Source organism: Brachyistius frenatus, unplaced genomic scaffold, assembly GCF_029030835.1.
Source record: "Brachyistius frenatus isolate BFR_SWC_R1_liver_20210118 unplaced genomic scaffold, ASM2903083v1 Contig_43, whole genome shotgun sequence".
In the NCBI taxonomy this organism is placed as follows: domain Eukaryota; kingdom Metazoa; phylum Chordata; class Actinopteri; family Embiotocidae; genus Brachyistius; species Brachyistius frenatus.
The window spans coordinates 2,745,680-2,767,724 of record NW_027210642.1 but is presented as its reverse complement, the minus strand read 5'-3'; the positions used below and the strand labels follow the sequence as shown (position 1 = coordinate 2,767,724).

The 22,045-nt window shown below is 40.8% G+C and overlaps 1 protein-coding gene across 3 annotated transcripts in view; it reads left to right on the top strand.

The window, feature by feature from the left end:
• The window catches only part of gcgra (glucagon receptor a), a 39,821-nt gene extending 18,180 nt beyond the window's left edge, over nucleotides 1-21,641 (top strand). Inside the window, exons 2-15 of one of the 3 annotated variants that reach the window (XR_011311079.1) lie at nucleotides 10,068-10,215; nucleotides 10,677-10,773; nucleotides 11,489-11,596; nucleotides 12,391-12,485; nucleotides 12,708-12,802; nucleotides 12,978-13,167; nucleotides 14,310-14,469; nucleotides 14,677-14,737; nucleotides 15,330-15,399; nucleotides 16,888-16,976; nucleotides 17,071-17,215; nucleotides 18,537-18,578; nucleotides 18,669-19,801; nucleotides 19,894-21,641. Coding sequence is in view for 2 of the 3 variants with exons in the window: in XM_069702957.1 (XP_069559058.1) it covers nucleotides 10,162-10,215; nucleotides 10,677-10,773; nucleotides 11,489-11,596; nucleotides 12,391-12,485; nucleotides 12,708-12,802; nucleotides 12,978-13,167; nucleotides 14,310-14,469; nucleotides 14,677-14,737; nucleotides 15,330-15,399; nucleotides 16,888-16,976; nucleotides 17,071-17,215; nucleotides 18,537-18,578; nucleotides 18,669-19,025 (1,563 nt within the window). In the remaining variant the exon portion in view is untranslated. Of the gene's footprint in view, nucleotides 1-10,067; nucleotides 10,216-10,676; nucleotides 10,774-11,488; nucleotides 11,597-12,390; nucleotides 12,486-12,707; nucleotides 12,803-12,977; nucleotides 13,168-14,309; nucleotides 14,470-14,676; nucleotides 14,738-15,329; nucleotides 15,400-16,887; nucleotides 16,977-17,070; nucleotides 17,216-18,536; nucleotides 18,579-18,668 lie in introns of all 3 variants that reach the window. The other 2 variants (XM_069702957.1, XM_069702958.1) reach the window with 2 other exon arrangements.
• Nucleotides 21,642-22,045: the final 404 nt, after the last annotated feature.

Genomic DNA, 22,045 nt, shown 5'->3' with positions numbered 1-22,045 from the left:
CTGAGTAGTGAGCGGTCTCAAAATTGTTTCATATCTCCTGATGGTGATCTTTCAGATTTGCTTTGTGACAATTTTCTTACTCTTCCTGGTGTAATTATGCTTGTACAGTCATTTTTGGGTTTTGCTTCAGGAGTGTGTGTGTGTGTGTGTGTTCTTTGCCTTGCTTTAAGTTTTATATTTGCGTCATTTCCCTGAACATATCTAGTCCCCTTTGGACTTAATTAGTCACGTTTATCATTTGGTCTTGGTTCAGATAACAGTGTTTGTTTGTCAAACATTGGTTCCTGTCATTGAACTCGAGCCTTTATTAACCCTGAAGTAGTACAGTGTCAGAGCCTCATTTGAAAGGCCCCCGACACACACACACACACACACACACGCACACACACGCACACGCACACACACACACACACACACACACACGCACGCACACACGCACGCACGCACACACGCACACACGCAAAGCGATGTTCTTGTTTTGGTCCTGACATTTACTGTAATGGAATAAAAGCGGTGTCACTGAATCACTCAGCTGCTGGAACACAGAGTCACTATTCTTTGCAGTTTATCGAGACACATCCTTTCACATAAAAGGCTGTTGACACCGCAGACCATCCTCAGTTTTGGCACCGATAATGCTTTGAGTAAATGTCACAGTAAAGATAGTTTTCCATGCACAGGCAGCAGAAGCAGCATGTTTGGCTTGTCATGCTAACTTGCAACCGTTGACAGGTGAGACTGCTGCGCTTGCGTCGCTCCTCACTCGCTTGTTCATACCAAATCTCAGGCAAATGGTGCAAATGTCAAAGGGAGATTTATGACTGAGGTAAGTCATTTTTTATTCTCGGGAAACAACTTTGAAATGCTTTACTGGTTTTGTGCTTTATATGCTGCTTTTATTTCTTAAAAATATGCAGTCACAACTCACTGTTTTTTTATTCTGCCCTTATGCAGCTTTTTACTGGAACTAAAAGTAGTTAAGAGCTGACTTGGTTCAGGTTCTATAATTGTCCCTATTTTGATGTTCAGACAGGTTCTGCATGATTTCGCTGTGGTCATATATGGCATGTATTAATAGCAATACAAACAAAAACGACATAAATACCCAGTTATTATTCTTGTAAGTTTGGTGACATCATTTATCTTACATCGCTCCATCCACCCTCTACCTAAAATGAGGTTTATCCAGCCAGAGCAATTGAAAACACCTGTGTGGCACACGGACCCTTTCATTATCAAAGACACAAATATCGATAACTGTCAAACAAACACAATGACATAAAATCTCCAGATTTCTAAATGTCTAATTGTGGCACAGTATAAAGATGCATATCATAGAGACATTTATGAACAAGTTAACTTGTGAATATGAAAACATAAATAGAGAAGTTGAGTAGGTCTGTTAGCAGGGAGGTCTGTGCTTACATACATAGATGCAGCTCAGTCCCCTCTGGTTTGATGTAAAGCAAGTTGCCAAACACTCATAATTGCCATGATGACCTTGACTCCCACCATGTTGAGTTACAAGTTAGTTAGTTATAAACACTTTCACGATCTGATCAGTGCAGTTTTTGTCTACCTTTATTTAAATGCATGGAATGGAGTCAAGAGTACAATCAGGACAATCAGAGTTTATTGTGTCTGAGTCTGATTCTTGACGTGAAGATTACAAACGTGTTTCAATTGAACGGTGAATCTGCAATTAGAGCCGGTGAGTTAACACAGAAACAGCGAGAGCAGTGCCAAAGCACAAGCTCAAATCATCGCTATTTTCTCAAAACCTTGTCCCTGCATCTCTGTGCCAGCCAGGTCAGTGAATATCAGCAAGCACACAGGCAGAAATAAATAAGCTAAATTCCATCCGTGTTTGAAACATACACAGTATTATTCCTGCCAGGCTGAGACCACAGATAGTTCCAGCTTTGCTGAAACTGTCAACACTTTTGGGTTGCAGTTATACTGTTGTCTCAAAACCAGGTTTGTAATCTCAGAAGCTAATCTTTGTTTATTTTATGGTAAGAAGCTTTGCCACAGTTGGATACTTCCAAGATATCAGGAGGTGTGATTGACTCATCTTGGCTCATAATCAATATTATCCTCTTTTTAAAAGATTTCCATTACACAGTGTTCTTTGTGCAATGGAAAACTTTTGTGATGACGAGTACTGTCCTGGTTGCAGCACAGAATAGGTCCCACCCGGAGGGAAACTACTGTGGCTGTGCAGGAGCTGAATGATGTCCTCGTGTGACCATGTATCAAGTGAAATAAGCAATTAAATTGTAAATCTTCTCCACTTATATAGCGCTTCATCACCATAGTGGTCTCAAAACACTTTACAGTGGACCTTCCATTCACCCACCCACACACACATTCACAGACCAATGGTTTGTTGCCTGTCATCAGGAGTATCTTGAGGTTCGGTGTGTTGCCTAAGTCTGTCAACACGGGCTACCATCGATGCCACAGCCACCCAAGCTGAGGGCAGATAATTAAACTAGGAGGAAAGAATGTGTTTCCTCTAACTTTAAGTTGCAGAACTTTTTCTTAGCATATGACACCATCTAGGTTATTTAACAGCAGTGAACAGCAGGCAATAGGGACTGCTGAGTTTGGCCTTACGATGTAACACACGGGAAAGCTCGATCAGGCGTGTTATTTAAGGCTTCCTCCAAATAGTCGACGAGAAAAGTCTTTGTTTTCTGGTTCTCACCAGTCTTAATTAATTCATTAGTTTAGTTGTAGGAAGGAAAAACCCCACAAACTACACCTTGTCAAGGACATCATAAATAACTTACAGAGACATTTGCTTTACAAGCCGAGCCTTCCCCTTTAGGAAGGTGGCGTTGTGGGTAACCCAGTGGTGACGAAGGTCCCGCCGCTTCTTGTTGTGGGAACGGAGCGACTCTCATATAAGAAGTAACGTTAGCAGCACTTAACAAAAGCCACCACCTGCATGCAATAGTTTTGCGTTATAGGATTTCTGAATGGTGTTTATGTCCTCTTTTTCTCTCTGTCACAGACACGCTGAGACACAGATGCTATCAGGCTACAATACAATATACTGTGTTGAAATAAATCAACTAAATGTTCAGTCTCCTTGCTGATTGTACTGACACATTCAGAGTCATTGCTGTTTTGTGCATGTAAAAGTTATATTTCAAAAGCTCTTAAATGATTATGAACTATGCCAAGATACATAGTAGGCAATGGAAAAGAGACAGCCAACATAATGCTAATTTGCCAGCACATGACTTCACTGTTTGTGTTTTGATTATCTATTCATACAAATAACAATATTCACATTATTCAGTGTGACCTATTGTTTCTTTGCCTTTTACATCCAGTGATTGCCACATGTTAAACCAGACAGTTAGCTGAGCCACAAATACAGCAGAAACAATGGAGGATAGGGATCATGGTATTGTAGCAGACTATCAAAGGCTCCATGTAGGGAGGTTGTTGCCTCACAGCAAGCACAGTTCATAGGTGCAATGCACCTCATAAAAGAGTGGATGAAACAGCATCCAGCCAGTGCCAAACGCTTCCCACACACATGCTCACGTAGAGCGCAGAAAAGCCTTCATGCACTCACAACATAGAGGTGCATCTCCCATGTTATACAACCGATTGTCATTGTTGCCCGCCTACATTCATCAGATGTGACCTTTGAATGGGAAATGTTTATCAGGATACGTAAATAAACGGAACACACAAAAGAGGCTGGGAGCATTCGTAGCTGCGCTGCTTCTATTCACACTCTCGCACATTGTAACAGGGTCAGTGACAAACACTTTGAGCAGTGCAGAGGTTAACAACTTTACACAGCTGCTGAAACCTGAGGTACTGCTTTTCATGTGGTTTTCCATATCTTACAGTTCCTGTCATGTTGTCATGTTAAACAGACACAATCGACTCCTTTTTCAGTCACTGTTGAATAATGAAAATACTCTGAAAGGATGTTGGAAACATCACCTTAACTGGAAGCCCTTTATACTGTGTCATCTCTGGAAACTGGGAGAGGAGACATGATGAATAATCAACCATCTCTGCTGTGCTCCTGTTAACTTTTGGTCATTCACTGTATTTATATTGTATAAATAAATGTGTTTAAAAAAAAAAAAAAAAAAATTATGGATATAGGAGAACATAAATATTGAACTATCATATTCTGGATAGTGAAACTCATGAAAAAGATGTCTCTGAGATTTCTTTGCTACTGAAAATCTGCATAATAAAGTTACAAGTGTGTGCAGTTTTGCTGCCGAAACCTTTGACTTGTATATTCAGTGAGCTACAACGTCCTGTTGGCTTTTTGAACACAACTCCAAAATGCATGCACGTAAGAGCAGCGTAAGCCCAGTTATGGAATATTTTATGAGAGAGATAATAGGTGAGGCTTTACGGACCCTTTTTCATGAAAATCATCACACTCACTGAGGTACGGAAAAGGTAAAATGTAGAGTGTGTGTAAAGTAAGAGATGGAGGGTGAGCGTAAAGTTGACACATTTTCCAAACACCATTCAGCAGAGGAACACCAGCAGTCAGCAGACGAGTTCTGCAGGTCGTATCCTCACAGGCCCGATAACAGGCTGACAGGCTGACCAAATTAGGCTCGGACAATGCTCAGGATGGTTTTTATCAAGTAAAGAGTCCAATAGGGTTAACATGGGATACTATTCCTCATGAATAATGTGTGAAGTCATTTATAAATGACTGGATTCTGTTCTTCATGCAATGGCTTTTACGCAACGCAGAGAAGAAAGCAAACATTGACAGTGAGGTACCATTGTTCAGTTTTCTCAGTTTTTTTCAATGTCTTTTTTTTAAGTAAAATCTACCACAAATACTTGGTTCAGTTTGTTGTGTTTTGGTACCTTTCTTAACGCTACAAGTACAGCTGCAGTACAGCAATATGACTCAATCAATTCATAACATCAATAGTAAACTCAGTATGTTGTGTTTTAACCATGCAGGCGTAGGCTGTTCTCTGTGTTTGTCATTGTCACATCGACTCCAGAAAAAATTTGCTTCTCTTGTTGGTCTCAGTCCAAAGAGCATCTGGGAGAAAGCTTCCTCTTTTGTTTTAAAGTCTTTATGGCTAAAAGACCTTCAAATGCACAGCAACCCTGTACCCTCGAAATTCCTTTTATATAAAACTATGGGGCCACACCAAATATATTTTGAAGAAAAAATTTGATGTGAATTGAAGAAACATTGTTAACTAACATATCTGACAAGTCACAAGTACTTTGACACCGAACATTGCAGTAATATATTTACTGACTTGTTTTTTTTCCCCCCACAGAATCATTCAATCTGGAAGGACAATATCCACTTTAGGCAGTTCAGGCATTCACAGCATGTCTTGTTTAAGGGTTCAGGAAATTTTGTTTTCTGGTTTAAACCAGAAAAATGCCACTGTGACTTGAAACATTTATTAACCAAAACCGACTTCAGACAACAGTGTGGATGCAAACTCTGGTCTCTGGTGTAAAAGCTGAAAACCACAACCCACTCCTGGTTACTTCACAGAAGTTTATAAATGTATGCTGGTGGTCAGCAATTACTTTGTCATAATTATTGTTATAAATATAAATAAGTTAGAGTTGCACAGAGACCTCTCCGTGTGAACCCGGTGTTTTTTTTTTAGTTTTTTTTGTTTGTAACATTTTGGTGTGATGTTAGCTTTTATTTAATATTTGTTAAAATGTCTTTTTTTTAACAAGAAGCCATCTATCAAGATGAATCTCCTGTTGAGTCAGTGATGTGGATTGTAACTCTGCCTTGATTGAGGCTCTGCTGATGAATAGTTTTTGAAAATAGCTGTTGCCACTTTTGCTGGCTCCATGCTTGCTTTGCTGGGAATTTTCCTTACTTAGGTGACAGTTGACAGATAGTAGGAGCTCAAAATAATAACATAAATATATTGAATGAGTCTCGAGGAGAGAGCTAATCCATTATGGTGTGATCTATGGTATATTAATGGTTGCCAAACATAGAGGGAAAAAAAAAACTGTGAAATAACTGAATTTGATGGATGGATTTGTGCTATCTCACCAAACATCAGGTTAGTGAGTCAGAGTGCGATGCCTAGATTTTTGATGATGTCTCGTTTTCATTGCTGCTACCAAGTTGCAGAGTATGAAGCAGCATGATGCTCTATCTCCTTTGAACTCTGCATCACCCTATTATCAGTTAGTGGGCTTCTCTTCTGTCACTGTCACGCTCACTGTAACATCTGCAGCCCTGCGGTATGAGTACACCGTGCTTTTCTCTGGCTAATTTACTCAAAGCATGGGAAGCACAAAGAGTATATGGCACCAAAGTTTGACAAAGGCAGTCCTGCATTTTTGCTTTGACAATCATCATTTTGATCGATGTCTCGCTACAGTATATCAGTGGATGTTACTCTGGTATTTTGTAAATATCCACAGGCCTCATCGTTGGCAAACAAAGTTGTGTAAGATGGATGAGAGCAGGAGAGCTTTGCCTTTACTCTCACTAGTGCGTCTGCATTTGGAAAGCTGAATAGGAGAGCTCGGGGCTTTTTCTGAGCTGGACAGTCATTGTGTTTTCAAAGAGGTTTGTTTTTAATCCCCACTGCTCCCCTCTGCCCCACATACATGCATGCATACTCTCCTTTTGTAATTGTATTTGTTAGATAGTGTAATCCAATGAAAGGTAAGTACTCTCCACCAAACAACAGCAATTGTTAGGGGCCATTGTACTTGAACCGAGAGCGTTTTTTATGTTGTTTGGGACTTTCAGGGAATTTGCGTCATTCACTTTGTTTGTCAGTGTATTCTTTACACAAATATAGAAAAACGACCAAACATTAATCAACAAGTAGTTGTCCATCCTGTGGTTTTAATGGAGAAACAACAATACGTGTTAAAATTTCATCTATTTAGTTTAGTATTCAGCCAAGATCACAAAATCAGTCCAAGACAAAGGCTAAGCATTGAATGAATCTCACATCATTTTCATACACTGAACACGTCCCCAGGCAGAGGTGAAAGATTTTGACCTGGCAACTTGTTTCTGGATGAAAGAACTGAAGGAAACAGACCGAAACAACTCAAGAGTTCCCCCTGGCTCTGCCTGTGCAACTCTCAGCTGTCACATCTTAAATCAGATGTGCAACCATAGCGATAAAAGTTCCAGGCTATTCCCTGGAACAACAAGCTAATGGAGCTAAAAAAACGCATTTTCCAATGGACCTTTGTTGGTCTGAAGCCACAATGCAATGAGCAAGCTAAGTGGGAGCCCAGAGCTGGAGCTCTGGCACGCTATTATAACTGCAGAATATACAAGCTTAATTGGCCTCACACCTCAAAGCCCATTAGTTCCAGGCCAGAAAATGGACGATGTGATTCCCATCATCCTGCATAAAAGGCATCCAAGCAGACATATTGTACGTGACAAATCTGCATAAATACAGTACGACAGATTTCTGAACTTATGTCTTCAGGCTGTGTCGTGTTCTCTCACGTTTTGGCTCTTCAATCTTTTTGAAAATTACTAGCGAATGTTTATTCCAGGGAAACCCTTATTTTGTCTTTAGCTTTGGGGCATTTAGTGTTGTTCAATCTAAGAATATGCAGATACAATGTTAATCGAAGCAGAAAACTTTCACATCTGTGGAGCCAGACTGCTGAAAATGGTTCAAAAACAGAGGATAAGAGAGTGAAACAGTTAAGGGTAAAGGTCATCGATAGGTCTTTAGTTTTTGTTTCCATCTAAAAAGCAACTTATTTGATTTTTGTTGATGTTAAGTGATGAAGAAGTCATCATTTGTATGTATTTTGATCTCCATCCATACTCCTAAATTTAAAATTCAGTTGAGGGGGAGAACTTCGCAACTACTTTATTTAATGGCTGGTGTGTGTGTGTGTGTGTGTGTGTGTGGCATTGGGACATAGAAATGGGGTCAGAGACCAAGTTAGGAAACCCTTTTTTTCTCTGTCTCGCCATCTTACTTTTGGCACACCCATTCTCTGTTTCTCCCTCTTTCGTCATCACTCCTGCAGGACTCAACTCAGTTTGGTTAATCATTGTTCCTGCGAGGTGCTAAGTTGCAGAAAGTGGTGCAGGTAAATTAGTGTGTGTGTGTGTGTGTGTGTGTGTGTGTGTGTGTGTGTGTGTGTGTGTGTGTGTGTGTGTGTGTGTGTGTGTGTGTGTGTGTGTGTGTTTGTAGGAGGAGAAAGTGAGAAAGTAGGTGAAAGAGAAAAACCTATGAGAAAACCGTCACACATGGTGTAACATTTATGCCATAAGGAAGAACATGTTCTCCCCCACTTCCATGTCGGCCTCTCTACTGCACCGGGAAACGTGCTACAAAACGTCACGCACTCACAGAAAGATGCCTGATGTGTTTCTCTTGTAAGAACTAATCTGACACACTTAAAATACAAATGTTTGGTATGGCAGAGCTTAATGCACAGTCTAGTGTGATTGACGTAATGTGGCTGTTGTTTTGTACATGTCTTTAGATGCTATTGGTATAAATTCAACCTCGTACTGACCTGTAATGGATGCTTGCATTTTTTTATGAAAGCCAACATGTTTGTGGTTCTTATGTTGCTGTAAAATGAGAACAATTGAATATGACAGTAGTGGGAAAACAGGATTATGACTACGACATGATGGTGTTGAGGGCACAAGAGTCAGCGCTGTGATCTCATCTGGACCAGGCCTGACCCGACATCAGGCCAGACAAGAGTAGCTCTGATCCCTGGGGTGCCTGCGGCAATCAGTCAGTCTGTACAACAGCTAAATGCATCCACTGGTCATTACACTGAAAAGGCCCTTTAGAAAGTATGGCTGTTTTTTTTAGTTTTTTTTAGATATTATCAAGTCTGACTTCCAGTAGAGCTTTGTAATATGTAGGGGAGGCATTTAGATTGTGTCTGGAGCCTCCATACTGCCGTTTCAAAAGCCATCCGAAAATCTCGTTGATTTCAATGTAAGCTTTCTCTACGACATGCATTACATACTGTCCATCTGTCATGACACATTGTGCCCGTATCTGGTGAACAAATACCTGCCCCCAGTAAACAAAAGAAATTCGAAATACATCATCATGAACCAGTCCTCCTACCCACCACAAGACTAGAACAGAATGGAATTTGAAACGTTTTAGCCAAAAATGTTTCCATGGTCAAGGTGTTTTTTGCAGAAACGTTTCAGATTTCGTTCCGTTCTCCGGCTTCAGACAAATCTGTCAGGAGTTTGCGGCAGTCGATTCGCAGGTGAGTGACCACTGGCACACACTGACACATGCTCAACCAAACACTGGCTGGCTTTAACTGATGGAACAGTTTTTGGCTTTGTGCTTAAAGTTTTGGACAGTCTGGTTTAGATCATCCATCATGCATCTAAAAATGGCTGTAGACTCCAGAATAAACATTGCGGCAGTGCTTTTAAGTTTACTTCTGATCAGTGTTCTGGTGGGCCTTCTGAAAATAATTCCGTAATTAATTAGACATTAGGCTTCAAAAGGAGGTATGTTTGGGGGCCTGTCTGGTTAAATTGACATGCCTGAGGTCTATTCTGGGTGCCGGTATAGGTGGACATGCAGTGTCCCCGGGTTCTTAGCCACCCCTTGCTACTCCTCAGCTCTGCCCTCTCTTCCAAAAATGCTTACTTTTGGCTCCAAAAAACAAAGATGGCTACAGCCAAAATGCCGCACTCAAGGTTTCAAAACAGCAGTTAACAAACCAATGCGTCACCGGGGGGGTTGCCACTTGGAGGGGTACACCTTGTTAACTGTGGCTATGGTTCTTAGGATAGAAAAGGGACTTGTCAGGCTCACAGCTGATTCTACTCCATATTATTTGCCTGTATAAAGTAGCGAGAAGTTGAACGGACATTTGAGTTCCTCCTTATTTTTCCTTATACTTCTTCTGCATGGTTTCTAAATGCGGGGTAATTGTAGTGTGATAGATATGACGCAGCCTTTTCCTGTTTTGGTCTTCTTGTTTAGTACTGCCAAGCTGAGCCAAGTTAATAAGTAGTGTGTTTGCAATGAGCTTTGATGGATTGTGTGTGTCTCTGTGTCATCCAGGCTGTGTGGCGAGCGTAGATAAGCCCCCGTATGAGGTGAAAATCATTCCCCGTCCTGCAGTATCCTCTCCCAGCACCAACAGCAGGAATAAGGGATGTCCCGGCTGCTCTTCTTTTTGGCAATAGTCATTGTGTCCTGCAGCATCCAGGTGGGTCCCAAGAACACACACAAGCATGCACATATATGTACATTATATACATACTTTTCCCAGAGCTAAAAACAAAATTCCAAGTAAGTTGTCTGTGAATTTAAGTAAGTAAGAAGGTTATTTCTGTTGCCCTCTGAAACAAGCCAGTGAGTTGTTGCGTGGAAGCCTAAATACACTGCCTGTACAGTAGCATGAGCCCTCCCATACTGACACACATTATAGTGGGACACAGCGTCAGCTTGATGGATTACAACCCCATCATGAGGACGGGTTGTTTACAGCTACTGTATATATATGAAGTGAAACAAATCAATGCCAATTTGCCAAATGGTTTGTATGAGGTTCACATTCTCAACATTTTTCTTGTCCACCTGCTTAGACTACACCAACAGTCCACAGACAACAGACCTTCCGGACGTAACTGGATGTTTTTGTTTCAATGTGCTTCACCATCTCCCTAGGTGTCTCCTGCTGCTAGCCTGGACAAGCTCAAGGAGAGTTGGGAATTGTACATGGAAGAGTGCGACCGCAACAACAGCCGAGATCCACCAAGCACCAGTGAGCTAAGCATAATCGAACAGGTTTTTTTTTTTTTATTGTACTTGGACCAGGCTGTATCAAAAAGACAACAAATGGCGCCAATTTTAAAAGGTTACCAAGAGTGCCACAATAAATGAAGAGGCCACCTTGTACGACTACGACTAAAACTGATGTAACATTTGCTGTGCTTCATTTATGTTGCATTCAATTCGGTAGAGTTGCAGTTGAGAACTTTTAGAAAGAGCTTGATAACATCAGTGTCACTGATTTATTGCCTTAAGGCAGGTAATTACTCTCTTTTAACAGTTTTGATTTGAAAGTTCCCACTCTGCGCACAAAATCACACCACTCCTCTCTTCTACGCCACAGCGCTCTCATACCCTTCCTGTCACCCTATTAGTGTGCGAGCAAATTAGAAGGTGTAGAGGACATGGGATACGGCATACATCTGAACATCCAGCAGTTCGTACACTAACAGTCAGCATTGTCTACACCCTCCGCTGAGAAACATGATGAAAGGTTTGGTATGAGTGGAAGGTCATTGATGAAGACCTCTGAAGCCAAGATGAAAGACCATAATGATGACCACTTCCATAATGGCTGCCAGCAGCCGTATGTTCAAAGACCTGTTAGTGTATTCAGTGACGTAGATCAGCAGAGACCGTGGAAGCGCTATTATTGTACAGAATGCCCATATTTCATGGTTGTTTTTTTTTTTTTTTTGTTATGCCAGGCCTCGTGTGCAACAGGACTTTTGACAACTATGCCTGTTGGCCTGATGGACTTCCCAACACCACTGTCAGTGTGTCGTGCCCATGGTATTTACCATGGCACCAAAAAGGTAAAAGACGTGTGCTGCAGCGTGACATAATTGTGATTGCGCCCAGTGCAAATATTTGTCTTGGGCCCCTCCCCTTGTCGAAAGCGCCCCTAACACAAGCGCATGATCGTGCACACGCAAACATTTTGCCGAGCTTCCAACTTCTCATTAATTTGCTAAAAAGTTGAGAAAAAATTGTCATCACAATTTCAACGCAAACTATCACAAATTACAGGGAGTAACAAATCAGCATTTCCCAGCAGGTCTTCTTTCTTTGTAACTTTTGAGAATTAAGCAACCAAATTATATAGACCCAAGTAATGGTTATAAATAATAGCCTATTTATAACATGCACTTTGGGATCATTTTCAATAAAGACAAGCAAAGATACATAAAGTAGGCTATGACTCTGAAAGCTAAGAAGTGCCATGTACAAAGCGGGGAGGTGATATATATAGCTATCACAATCTGAAAACAGAATTGTAATGGATATTTGCAGACATGAAACAGTTTGTGTGAGAGAGGGCCCACTCCCAAATTCTTACAATTCCTGACAGCTTCTGGACCCCGTCAATATAATCGTTTAACTGTTAGAAGTATCAGTTTGATACACAATGTACTGCAGTCATGTTGATGCAGGGTAACTGAAAATCTGCAATCCTCCAGTAAATCACAGAAGCTGTGTGTGTGTGTGTGTGTGTGTGTGTGTGTGTGTGTGTGTGTGTGTGTGTGTGTGTGTGTGTGTGTGTGTGTGTGTGTGTGTGTGTGTGTGTGTGTGTGTGTGTGTGTGTGTGTGTGTGTGCGTGTGTGTGTAGTTCAGCACGGCATGGTGTATCAGGAATGTGACGCAAATGGCCAGTGGGTCACTATTGAGAATACCAGCGAGTGTGATTCTACTGATCCAAGTCAGGTAAGAAATGTCTTTTACATGTGGCTATAGCTATAGTCAAGAGAAACAAACAAGGGCACACAAATATTTTGTCTGGATGAACTCATTTAGACATCACATACTAGACTACTAGTGTTTCTGCAGCAAAGCAGAATTTGGACCACTGTCAGATTTTATCACCCATCTCAAATAAAAGAAAAAATGATCTAAAATGTATGTGTTCATATGTGCTTTCATTTGCAGGAGTACTATGGTCATATTCAGATCATGTACACAGTCGGCTATTCCTTATCTCTGGTGGCTTTGATATTGGCCCTTGGCATCCTCATATTCTTCAGGTAATGACTTTTTCAGCTGAAACAAATTATAAGAATTGAAGCAAAACAAATCCAGCTGACTGGTGCAGTAGATAGAAATAATGATATTCAAATGGGAAAGCTCTTTTGCAGTTTATATAGATTGAGATAAAGGATCACCTTGCAGACCACTGTTGCCTCTCATTTATCACTTTAGGAAACTACACTGCATGAGGAACAACATCCACATGAATCTGTTTGCCTCCTTCATCCTGCGAGCACTGTCTATCCTTATCAAAGACGCTCTGTTGGTGGCCAACCACACATCACACGACCTCAGCAGAGACCAGGAGCAGGGATTCCCCCGAGCATCCATGCCTCCAGTGGAGCTGCTGGTCAACAATGAGGTCAGTGCTGATCTGCAGTTAAACAACAAACTATAAAGGGCAGTGATCTGGAATTATTATATTCGAGGAAGTCTGAGCTTAAATTAGAGTAGATAAGAGGTAATGTTCCTGTATTTGTTTGTGTGGTTGAAATTCAGGAAACTGACAGTCCCAAATGAGGGTTCTGGTGTTTACAGTGGGTTGTAAAGGTGCCGTTTACTAGGTAGGTAGGTAGGTAGGTATATACTTTATTAATCCCCGAGGGGAAATTTTTTAATTTTTTTACTAAATGCAGAGTACAGCATTGTTTCTCTTAAAAGGAATTTAATTAGACTGCACCATCTTAAATTCCTAATGTTATAAATGTTGAAAGTTTTTAATGATGAATGGAACTGCTCCAACTCAGTGCTACTTTATATGTTGAGATATTACGGGGAGGATGCTGCAAGACAAGACAAGGCTAGTTTCAAATTGAAATTTGCTTGGGTCTTGCAATTATAAAAAATATAAACAACAAATTCAACTGCCCTTCCAGAAATGTTCCTAGAGTCCAGGGTTTTCACTTGGTTTCTGGAGGGTTTAGGTGCTGTGGTGGGCAAATATTTGACAAAACATTATGCATTTTTCTATAATTTTGGACTGTTATCATTACAATATTTATCTAAAAATGCACTGTGTGCCCAAATTAAAATAAATCACCAAACAGAAAGGACTGCAAGGCTGCACAATCCTATATATTTGTGTCGTCTTTTTTTTTTTTTTAACAGAAACATGTCTGAACTTTTCAGGTCTTCAACTGCACCAACGTCTGCATCAAAGTACTCGTTATAATGCTAATTAGCTGACGAAAAAAAAAAAAAGTTTCCCTCGGGGATTAATAAAGTATATACCTACCTACCTACCTACCTACCTACCTACGCAGCCATGGTGTTTGTGTACCGCACACACATTAATGTGTAGAGTGTGTTGAGTGTCACAGCTGGCTGAGGCTACAGTTAAGGTTGTCGCCGTTGTACAATGATCGCTGCAGGCTCAAAGGCTGAGTCCTGGCAGCAGAAGGAGCTCCCATCTGCTGCAGCCCTGATCTCACCATCAGCTGCACAATGTTTGACATCACACTCTGCTTGAGAGTCTGTGAAGTAAGCCTCACCGCTGTCTTGCAGACGACAGTCGGCTGTCGCGTCGCCGTGGTGATGATGCAGTACAGCATCATGGCCAACAGCTACTGGCTGCTGGTAGAGGGCATCTACCTCCACAACCTGCTGGTCATCACCGTGTTCACAGAGAGGAACTACTTCAAAATCTACCTGTGCATTGGTTGGGGTGAGCTGGCCTGTTGTGTATCTGTGTGTGTTTTTGTGTGTCCACAAGTAATAAGTAAGGGGATGCAAACTAATGAGATGCAACAGTATATGATGCCTTTTTGCATGAAAAACTGACTTAAGTTAAGAGCAGATAAATGTGAGAGGTTATTACACTGGTGTGCAAAAAGTCTGTTTTGCATTTAGACAAGTCTTATCTTTTCCACAGGTACCCCATTAATATTCCTTGTGCCCTGGGTGGTAGCTAAATACCTGTATGAAAATCAAGGGTAAGTTTCCACACACTGCTTCCCCTTTTTGTGTCTCTTGTTTAAGAGAAGAAGAAGATAATATATTCGTGGTGATTCGACACTCAAAAAAGTTGACAGATGGTGTTTCTTCGAAACATGTCAATATTGATACTCACTAGCTTGTGGTTAATTTAACACATAATTACTTCATGACAGTTTTGCTGCAATTTAACTTTTCACCCAGACATGTTTTATCTTCTGCATGATGCCAAATAGGGTCAGCAGGAGTGTGTTTTCAATATTTCATGTTAACGTTTAGATATTTTTGGTTTGTAATCTCGGTCTAATGTGCACTCCTCAGCAGTGAATGGAGTGAAAGGGATTACGAGACCACACTCTGAAAATGCCGAGATATTGTGTTGTTATGTAAAGCTTTAAAAACCCTCTGTGGTGGTGCGCTTCATGCACCCCGATCAGGTGATAAGGTGAAGAAAGCTTTCTACTTTGGCAGAATATGCAAAACGGCGCAACCAAAATACGTGTAAAGAGCGAGCCGTGTCTAGAAGCATGTGAGGTGTAAAGTTCAAGAAATATTTGTGGTTGTTTCTCATTTCATGCTTTTCTTTTTCAGGTGCTGGGGGCAAAATATAAACATGAATTACTGGTGGATAATCCGTTCGCCGATACTGCTGGCTGTTGTGGTAATTTCCTCTTCCTCTCTCTAATAATGTTTTTCAGTCTCCTGCTATTTCTGACCTTTATGCCCCTTTCTTCATATCTCGTTATACTCTTTCATTACATTTTGTTCTTATTTTTGCATTGACAATTCTGAGACCAAAATCTGTACTCACCCTAAACTCACTCGTCTGTGACTAATAATTGTGCAATTCCATTGTATTGTAGCATTTTCCCCCAAATCATACACTATGCAATATTAAACACACCTCATTTATTCATGGTGTGCAAAAAGCTGGCTGTGCGTCAGACCTAACATCCGAGAAGCATGTTAAAAGTCAAAAGTTTTGGAATCAAAGAAATAAAATGATCTTGCACCGTGACCAATTCCTTCAGTTTAGCTACCATCCATCCACCCTGTGACCAGGCCTTTTATTTAAGGTGCGCTCTGCAAAGGTCGCTTGTGAGCGTTTATCTTGGTCTGATTTAACACAGCTCTTACATAACACCAGACAGACATCTTGGCACTTTCCATGCATTGATCGTCCCGCTAAGTGGCCTGTATTCCGCAGAAATTCCTGTGTTTGAGTTGAAGTAGGAACGGCAGGGCTGTTCCCCATTACACTGTTTCCATCTCTGTCCCTTCCACCGTTTTAAAGCTGCACATCAGAGTAGAAAACTACAATCAGTAGCAAACGTTTTTATGTGCATATGCACGTGCGTGTGTGTGTGTGTCCCTGCAAGAACATGCAATCACTGCAACTTCATTCAAATCTATATAACACATATAGATAATAAACACACTGCAGTGAATGTATATATCACATATGGGGTGATGGGATTCACAGTGGTTTCCCAGTATCTGGGCTTCAATCAGCCTACAATGCATACATTGTCATTTCAATGTATTCCGAATGACACATTATTTATCATGGCCATGTTTTTTTCACTTATGAATACAAGGTGTATTTTAAATGGGCAAAGTTATACAGTTTTATTTCATTGTGAAATTTTAAACTGGTACATACTGGGCTTGTGTTGAGTACAAATTAGGTCCAGCTCATTTTTGGTCCTCCAAAAACCTGCAAATGATCCTAACACCATAACAACTTCGTTATAAGAAATTAAAAGGTCACATCGAAAGTGATTTTCATCAGGAGAACATGCTGTTTCTTGAAATGCCAGCTGCTGAGAAAGGCTCGCCTAATAATCGTCTAATAATGTTAAAAGGTTTTTTTTGTTGTTGTTGTGGTATTGATGCATGCCGATAGTTGATATCAATGTTCATCAATGTTTCTGCTATTTTTCCATTCCAAAACTTTCAGTAAATACACTATTGTTTCTGTTTCTGGAAGTTTTCCAAATATCATTTCTCAACACTCTGAGCAGCACAAACACGATTTCATCTTCCTCCACTGTATTGGGGAGTCAGCAGAAGTAGACCTGTCCATAAATCCAAAACGTTCAGCATGACTAACAATCTCTACAAGTAAATATGTTCATGTCTTTCACAGATCAATTTCCTAATTTTTATTCATATCATCAAAATTCTTGTGTCTAAACTTCGAGCGCATCAAATGAGATACACAGACTACAAGTTCAGGTAAGGTCAGGTCGTATTACTATAAATTTGTTCTGTATTTTTGGTTTATCTCTACTTAGTCTGTGCTCTCTGTCTGTCTTCCCCTCTATCTCAGGTTGGCCAAGTCAACTCTAACCCTGGTCCCCCTGCTGGGTATCCATCAGGTGGTCTTTATCTTTGTGACAGATGAGTCCACTAAGGCCACCATCAGTTTGCGTCTGACCAAGCTCTTCATTGACCTCTTCTTCTCCTCATTTCAGGTTGGACTATGGGCTTTCATTATTTGACCAAATTTTCTATTTCAATATCTATTTTTAATTACTTAGCATCAATCAGTTTAGGGAGAGTGTGCCGAGTTGTGGTTCGCAAGGCTGTGGATTAAGGGTTCTGTGGTTCCACTAAAGGCTGGATTGCACTGAGGTCAACAATGATGCGTTTCAGTTCCAGCCACAAGAGCTGATATCGGCAATTCTAGATACTGCATGTAATTCCACCAGACGCAACCAGAAGCAGCTCGACGCTCCACTTAAAAAACAAAAAAACAAAACGGTATCAACTTTCTAAGTTACAGCACAACAAAGTAGGACATAACAATGAACACGAAACCAACAATATATATATATATATATATATATATATATATATTTAACAACTTCTACCCACCCTGGAAACACAAAAATCTAAGAAAAATGATAACCGGACTGACAAAACACTTCGATACTGAAACACTCCTGGTGAGGTGTGAAGCCGTGCCGAGGACAGAACAAAAGCGCAACGTTAGACGTAAAAATCAGGGAAGTTTTAGAGTTGAGACAAAGATTGGGATTTGCGTGGTTTAATGATTCCTCCTTGGTTTTCTGTAGAAGACAAAAAGTGAAAATAAAATCATGCCAAGGGTTTGGAGGGTGTGATATGAGAACTTAGAAACATACTGGAGGAGTTAAACAGGAAGTTTAAGGTTTGGTTTTTGCTCTCAGATTTATGTAAGCTAAATATGTTTAAATGTCAGAAGGACTGTAGCTCTGAATTTCAATAAGTTCATAATCAAATTCAAATTCATGCAGTACCAAATCAACCGCAAACTGCAAAAGTTGTTCTTTCATCTTGTCTGAGTGCCGCTCTCTGCTATTTGACTTTCCCTTCCCTCAGACAGTTGAGAAGTGTTATATTTACTTATGTATCGGAAGGGATTACATTAAGATAATATGCCATCCCCACTGCTAAATGACTGTCTCACACTGTGATATAATGACGGTGACCTTTCCGCTTTGGGGACACAGATGACAGATGAGCAACAGAGAGCGCAAGAGAGGGGAGGATGCAAAGAGAATACTAAAGTCAAAAAGTGACAAGTGCAGCTGTGGCACTTTCATCTTAAGATAGATGTTACACAGATGCACATCTGGTTTATTTTTAAAGCAACAAACTTGCAACTGCCCACTGTAGTGGAGTGCATACACTGATGTGTGCACACGAATACAAGCAGTCATTGTCTTTGAAGCTTCAAACACTGCCATTTCAAGAGGAGTGAGTGTTATAGGTGTTATGTAGGAGCTGACTTAGTATCGATTGTCTCCACAGGGTCTCTTGGTGGCCATCTTGTACTGCTTTGTCAACAAAGAAGTAAGTCTCCTAATTTGCACAACAAGACACTTCTGTCAACCACAGTTATCTCTCAATTTCACATCAATAATATCTACTTTCATCTCTTAGGTCCAGTCCGAGATCATGAAGAAGTGGAAGCGCTGGAAGCTCGGGAGGAACATCGAGGAGGAGTACCGCCACACCTACAGCAATACCCCCAACACAAAAACGGGCAGCCTGTTGATCCACGTGTCCCAGCTGCCGGACATCGCCAAAACCTCTGCCCCTGCGTGCAGCCCTGAAGAGAGGCACATGCTCGTGGCCGGCTGCCATAACGGTATGGTCCACAGTAAGGGGGCAAGCAAGTGCGCCTCCCCGCTGCATGAGGGAACCATCAGCAGCTGCACCCTGGTGGAGGATATCGGCATTACGGACAAGGTGCAGCGTTACAAGAAGCAGAGAGAGAACATGGAGAGTAACCTTTGAGAGGCTCTGCGAACGAGAAGCTGATGAAGAAAAGCTATACGGTTTCAAGGTCTCATCTGGCTCTGACAGAATGTCCCGGTTGGCTGTGAAGAGCTGGGCTGATAGAGTCACTTGTCAGAGCAGTCCTCAGAGATCAGTCTCACTGGGAGACGGAGCAGCACCCAGCCCTCTCCACAGCCTGACAAAGGGAAACAATTTGGCACACATCCACACCGAGGTGTCTAATGCTCTGTGGGTCTCGTGAATGGATTTCTCTTGTCAGACAGTACAAGAAGCTGCTGCATGAAGAAAAACTTAGAAGCAGCATCCGAAGACTGATAAGATATGTAAAATAATAATTTTTAAAAACACGCCAAAACCTCAAATAACAGAAACAAACAACAACAAAAGACACAGGGTCTTTGCTCGAGCCTAGTTTGTGCTGTCTGTCAAATGTGTTTTGTGGTACTGAAGATTAAATACAAATTGGATGTTGAACTGCGTACACAAAAACCAAGACCAAATAAATGACACAAAACATGACGGTGGGGACAGAGGGGAGGCTTTTTTTTTTTTTTTTTTTTTTAATTTTTTTTTATAATATGCTTTGCTCTGATATCTGTAAACAGTTTTCTCGTCTCTACCAACGCAAAAGAAGAAAGATTCTGTCGACTGAACCTCATACAGAAGGGTGACGACAGTGGCCTCATCCAGGGCCCATGGGAAATTGGCAGCTGCTCACCTTAGGTCCTTCCTGACCTACATATAGACTTTAAAAAAAAGGTCAAGAGATGATGGTAAGGGATGAATTATAAATATACTAAAATTATCATCGCTTGACTTTTTAAGTTTGTTTTATATAGATTTTATTTGTATTTTTTTTATACAGGTCAAATCCTGATTAGTGTCGAGTGCTTCAGTTGAAACTGCAGATTAAATGTTCCAGGGGGTTTTGAGGGTAAAAGTTGAATTTCTGATTTCTTTTCAAGATGTGGTTGGACTCACACGCCTCGGCATACTAGATGAACTTCCATACCGTGTCCCGATGGTGGAAACCGTGCACTTATCCTAATGCACTTGAGGATAAAAAAATACACAACATATAGACGTGACCTATAAAGCTACACATGCATAAAGTACGAATCCAGCGTCACCATGTCACCTCTGATACAAGGGTGTTTTTTGCGATGTTACATACAGACTGTCATGCATGTTCACACACAGTGTTCTTTCAGATTTAAGTTGTGTGAATCATTCGTGGAGGATGCATGCCGTGCAGTGACATCACATCAGTATCTCTAATGAGGAAACCTTGAGAAAAAAAAAAAAAAGGTCAGACTGCATGTGTCTAGTTACTTACAGTGTTTGATATGCAGCCTGCAGTGGCTGTGGACACTTTGAACAAAACTCTGCACCTAACAGTAGAACAAAACCTCTCTAAGCTGAACAGGCGATGGTACATTTACTTCTAATACATGTATTTTCAAAGAAGGGAAGACTCCTGCAGAGAGTTTATTAATCTTTGAGTTGCAAAATCTAACTGAACTTGACTTTGTATGTATGACTATTTGCACAATGTTAATTTATAATTGGTAAATACTGTGTATGTATATACATATACATACATATATATCGATATATATATATGTGTGTGTGTGTGTGTGTGTGTGTGTGTGTGTGTGTGTGTGTGTGTGTGTGTGTGTGTGTGTTTATACAGATGATTTTATTTGATTGCATTCAATATATATTTCATGCATTTCTGTGAGTGGGATGTATGTGTACGTACTAGTATATTTTCAGGGTCTGAATATGTGTATTTTCGGTATTCCAGGTTTGTGGGTATGTTACAGCAGGATAAATTATTGGCTGCAAGCAGAAGAGCAGTGGGTTGATATAAACCAGAGCAACTGGCTTCAAACAGAGCGCAGAGGTCAGAGGTCATTGTGGGTCAGTCCCCACCCTGCATATAGCACCACAGGACATTCCCAGACATCATGCCAACATAGAAAAAAAAAAGACACAACTTTGCGCTTCATTATAGAAGATATGATTCCTCAGTCATTTTGTGGCTTAAGGCAAATTAGAGCACAACATGTTTTTCATTCAGATCTTTTTTAATCAACATCTGCTGAGGATTGTAACAGAGCGGGTAGATCTCTGACAACTGAGCTGAGAGTTTGGCGAACTGGTGCTGCTGCTGCTCAGAAGTCACTTTGCAGTCAGTGTTTTTTTCTTGTTTTGCAGAGTAGTAGCAGAAATGTCTGGAATCTCACAGTGATAAAAGAATGTTGTACACATCGAGTAAAGTAGGATTAAGTAGGTTAGAGCAATAGTGCTAATTTTGTTTCAAACTTATACCTGTATTTTAAGCTGTGAGCATAACTATGTATGTATTTCAAGCCAGCCAGCAGCTTGGGTCACTCCCCGTCCTGGACCAAAGTGGTTCTGCCTGAATGTATTCTTCGAAAAGCCCAAATTCCTTTTTACTTTCTCTTAAAGGGTGGTTATGTACAGTAAATGTGGTGTAAAGAACCAATCAGTAAGAACTGACTGTGTTCAGGTGTATACAGTTCATCATATATTGTGTCTGCTTTGTGCAAATGGTGAAAGAATAAATTAAATTAAAATGTATGTGAAAGATGATATTAACTCGCAGTGGCTTTTTTTTTTTTTTATCAGTAGTGTTGAAATACAAAAGAGGAAGCATGTGCAGATTGACTTTCATTGCTGGCTTGTTTGGCTGAATGCCAGGTCGGCTTATAAGCGAGGTGAGTATTGATTTCACCAGGGTCAGCTGCCATTAGATGAACATTGTTCATTATTGAGGCGAAGGCACTGGATGGGCCAACTTTTACTTACCGACCATAACTTCTCTGTTTCAGCATAACAGTATCTCTTCTTTTGAGTATACTTCTTGACAGACAGTCCAATAAGTCAGTGAACCACCTTCCCCAATACTTTTTATAAGCATCAGCCAATCAGCAACAGAACGCTCCTTCTGTGGTCAACAGCATGGAGGTGAGAGAGTTTCCTGGTTTGAA